This window comes from Lactuca sativa, chromosome 8 (assembly GCF_002870075.4).
Source record: "Lactuca sativa cultivar Salinas chromosome 8, Lsat_Salinas_v11, whole genome shotgun sequence".
Classification (NCBI taxonomy): domain Eukaryota; kingdom Viridiplantae; phylum Streptophyta; class Magnoliopsida; order Asterales; family Asteraceae; genus Lactuca; species Lactuca sativa.
In genome coordinates this window covers 9728981-9732957 of record NC_056630.2, presented here as the reverse complement: position 1 = coordinate 9732957, position 3977 = coordinate 9728981, and the positions used below count along the sequence as shown (strand labels likewise).

General features: G+C 36.8%; 1 protein-coding gene across 1 annotated transcript; it reads right to left on the bottom strand.

Moving 5' to 3' along the window:
• Positions 1-480: 480 nt before the first annotated feature.
• On the bottom strand, positions 481-2451 carry LOC111908421 (protein IQ-DOMAIN 23). Its single transcript, XM_023904252.3, has 3 exons — positions 1999-2451; positions 1291-1494; positions 481-1209 (listed from the first exon to the last, which is right to left on the bottom strand). The coding sequence occupies exons 1-3, from the start codon at positions 2344-2346 to the stop codon at positions 670-672; spliced, it is 1092 nt and encodes a 363-aa protein (XP_023760020.1). The 5' UTR covers positions 2347-2451; the 3' UTR covers positions 481-669.
• Positions 2452-3977: the final 1526 nt, after the last annotated feature.

Below are 3977 nucleotides of genomic sequence, written 5' to 3'. Positions count from 1 at the left end.
GTGCTGGTTTTGGTCCACAATGAAGCAAAAGGTATCCCAAGGGTAGGGAAAGCAAGAAAAGTATCGTATCCGTGACCCGTTATGGAAGGTAGCGAAAAGATTTATCATAAAAAAATTTCATGTAGGGTTTACTCAAAGATAAACTTTCAATTATAATACTCTTTCCGATTGCATCAAAGTCTAATTTGACAAGAATTTTTTACCATGAGCAAGACAATTAAGTTTACTTTGTTCTGCATTTCTAGTTGCATCATCAGTCACAAGGTTGGGACCGGTCCGGTTGGTTGCATCTCATTGTCATATTCTTAATTGTTAAGTCGGGCTGAACCCGGTCCCATGCTCTATTTCAATGCGAAAGAGTAATGACTTTTTTAACTTTTTAACAAGAAGATAACCAGACTTGATAAAATTAAAAAAGTTTTTGTTTTATATGAATATTTGTCATTTAAAAAACAACTAAAACATAGCATAAGTTGAAAGTTAGCACAAAGAGCAGATTTATATACGGGTTTTCAAAATTACATCGTGTAAAATTGCAAACGGCTAAACACACCAATAGACGATAATATTTTAAAAAAAATAAAATAAACTCTGAATCAAGAAAACAGACTTCTTTTTTGCAATCCAATCCAATAATTTGGATTTGGATTTAGAGTTACGAGCCAAGATCTAGCTTCGAAATCCTCTCTCGGAAACAGTATCAGAATAATCCCAAACCAGTCTACTGGAACCCAGATTCCTCTGTTTTGGAGCACTATGCGACCTCAATTTTGCTCGTGAAGATTGAGTATTGGCCATGTAATTTGGATAACTCGGGTAATCACCATAAACACTACGTGAATATTCAGTGAAAGGGCTTTGTCTATAGCTACTTCCAGGTCTAGAACCAGGGGAACAAGCCCTAGGCGTGTTTTCAGCCGTCGACACATTTTTCTCCGCCTCCCGGAGAATCATCGAACCCAATGGCAACACTTCCCTTGTCCCGGATCTAGGGTTCCAAGGCTTTGTCGGTGTGGAATTTGTCGACTTGTTACTCGGACTCGGGTTAACCCGAGGCTTCCAGGTATCCACTTCTAGAATCTTATCACTCCTTTCATCATCAGGTCGACATTGTTTACTGCTCCATGATCCATCGTCCATCCAATTTTCCAACCAATTTAACCCTTTAAAACGTTCTTGGATGAAAGACCCTTTCGCACTAGTAAATTTCTGTGAGAATTTCATATTTCAGTCAACAATCAGCGAGAAATCACTGTTTATGACGTTTATTAATGGAATTTAACAACTTACAGGATGATTATGCGAGTTTGATGATCTGGTGCTTGAATGTGGTGACGCCGACAATGAAGATCGACTAGCGCAAGCTCGAGCTTGGACACGAGCCATGGCTTGCATTCTTCGAAGCATTTCTGCGCTTTGTTTTCGAACGATTCGACCTCGAACCAATGCCTGAAGCTTCACTAATCCTTTCAGTGCTCTTAGTGCCCTCCTAGCCTACATAATATTATGCACCAAAATAGCATTCTACTTTGTTAAAAAAAAAAAAATTGATTTTATTGACTTGTGTTTATACTTTATACGGATTTTAATTTTTTATCGTGACAACAGCAAAATAATTCTAACTTTGCAATATCACCATATAGGTAAGGTAATTAATTCTCATTTATTTGGAAATGTAATTAATTACGTGGTCCATGAGAAGGGAAAAAAAATTAGTACTTTAGAAAATGAATAAAAATCGGTCCACAAATTCCAAAAATGAAGGCCATGTGCAAATGTTAGAAAGAAAAAAACAAATGTTTTTTGTGGTTGAAAAAAGAAAAAATTGACATAGCACTATCAAGGGGCAAAGTAGCAAACCAACCATCACAAAATCCGACGACTGCCCATCCCTGCATTAATTGTCCCCCACCACAACCGACGTAATTTTGACCATCGAACAGGGGTATATCAGTAAATTCATATAACATTCTCAATTATCAGACATTTTAGACTTACCAAGTACGCCCGGAATGTGGACTGAATCCTCACTGCCGCCGCTACCCTCCGTGGCTCAACGTCATAATACGTTCTATTTCGTCCACCACCAGCAGTCAGTCTGACCACCTCCGCCGCCGCATGGGCTGCCGCGAGTGCTGCCTCGGCGACCGCAGCCGTAGCGGCGGCTACTGCTATTGCGTGCTTGTTAGCATCGTGTGATTCGGGGTATGAATTATATTCCGATGAGTTGTTAACCCCATCTGCAGGTTTATTTTGCGTTAGAGAAGCCGACCCGGTGGCGTTGGAGGAGGAAGGGGTCTTTTTTGGCCGGAAAAGCGAGCGGATCCACCTGGTTGTCTTACCCATCTACCATCGCTCAACGGTGGAAGATTTGCAGAGTTTGTGGAGAGAAAGGAAGATTTTGTGGCGGTAGTGCCAGTTTTGGACCCACGATATTTTAAAAGGAATGGAATTTGGGACAGATAGACACCCCCTGCTCACGGACAAAATATTAACTGTTACACCATCCCTACTCCGTTAACATCTCAACGTCATTTTTTGTTAAATACTTTATTCAATAACTAAATTATACTATATTATATTTATATATCAACTAATTTTTAAACTCTTCAAGCTTGACAATGAACACATTGGGGGTAAATTAATCCGTAACAATGGTTTCCTAATTTTAAGATGATCTTAAGTTTTGTAGTTGAGTTTTTTAGAATGACAAATGATTTAATAAATAAGGAACAATTACAAAAAGACAGCCAAATAAGGAGATGAACCATGACAACCATTCTAGACTAGGGTTTTGGTAACCTTTATTTCATTGAGAATCATAATACAATCTGATCGACCCATTATTGAACATCTTTTAATTTCTTGTTTTCCAAATTAACTTTAATTTCTTGCATCCAATAAATGATTTACCAATTGATTTGGAGACCTTAGGTAGCTATGCATGAGGACGAAATGAAAATATGGGCATCAAGTCCACATCGGGTACGGACTAGGGCCCAAACATCCATATCAAAAGTACATGAAGCACGAAGATGGTCTACATCTTTTGGACCATAACTCCATAGTCATGCGAGTGAGAAAATGTCCACATATGGCTTTTGTAAGGTAACAAGAGTTGGTATAATCCATAGGTTGGCTCTTCAAACAAAACATTTTACCTTAATGAGTAACTGGTGCTTCTCCAATCCATGACAATGATTTTCCTCAAAGAAATGACCGATGATATATATATATATATATATATATATATATATATATATATATATATATATATATATATATATATATATATATATATATATATATATATATATATTCTAACCGACAAGAGTCTTGTGACATGGGCCTATACACAATAATGGTACAGATTCTACAGAAAGAAACACCACATCATTTGGCTAAAAGATGAAGATATGATGTTCTTAGGCTACCAACTCCAAGGCCACCACAATATTTTGGGCCATAATTTTGTCACAAGAAACCCAAAAACTTTTAGATTTGTTTGAAGAACCACCCTAAAGAAAAATTCATTTTTGCTTTCTCCAATTTCTCTATAATCATCATTGAGGCGTTAAATAGAGATAATTAGTAAATTGGAAGGCTACCTAAGACCAATTTGATGAGAGTTAGTCGGCCTATGGAATATAAAGTCTTAGGGTGCGTTTGGTTGTGGAAAATTTTCCAGTTTTCTAGGAAAATTTTCCAAAAAAAACAGAAATTTTGAAAACGCGTTTGGTTCGTTCAGTTTTCCAAAGTTTTCTAAGAAAATGAAAATTTTCAGTTTTCCAAACTGTATGTAAATTAGAAAAGTGATTTTTATAATTTTCCAAATTTCTAAGATGGAAAATGAAAACTCCACTCGTTCCAACCAAACGCGTTTTCATTGAAAATTGCAAAAAAAAACTCAACCCTATTTTCTGAAAACATTTTCATAGAAAATGTAAACAGTTTTCCACAACCAAACGCACCCTTAA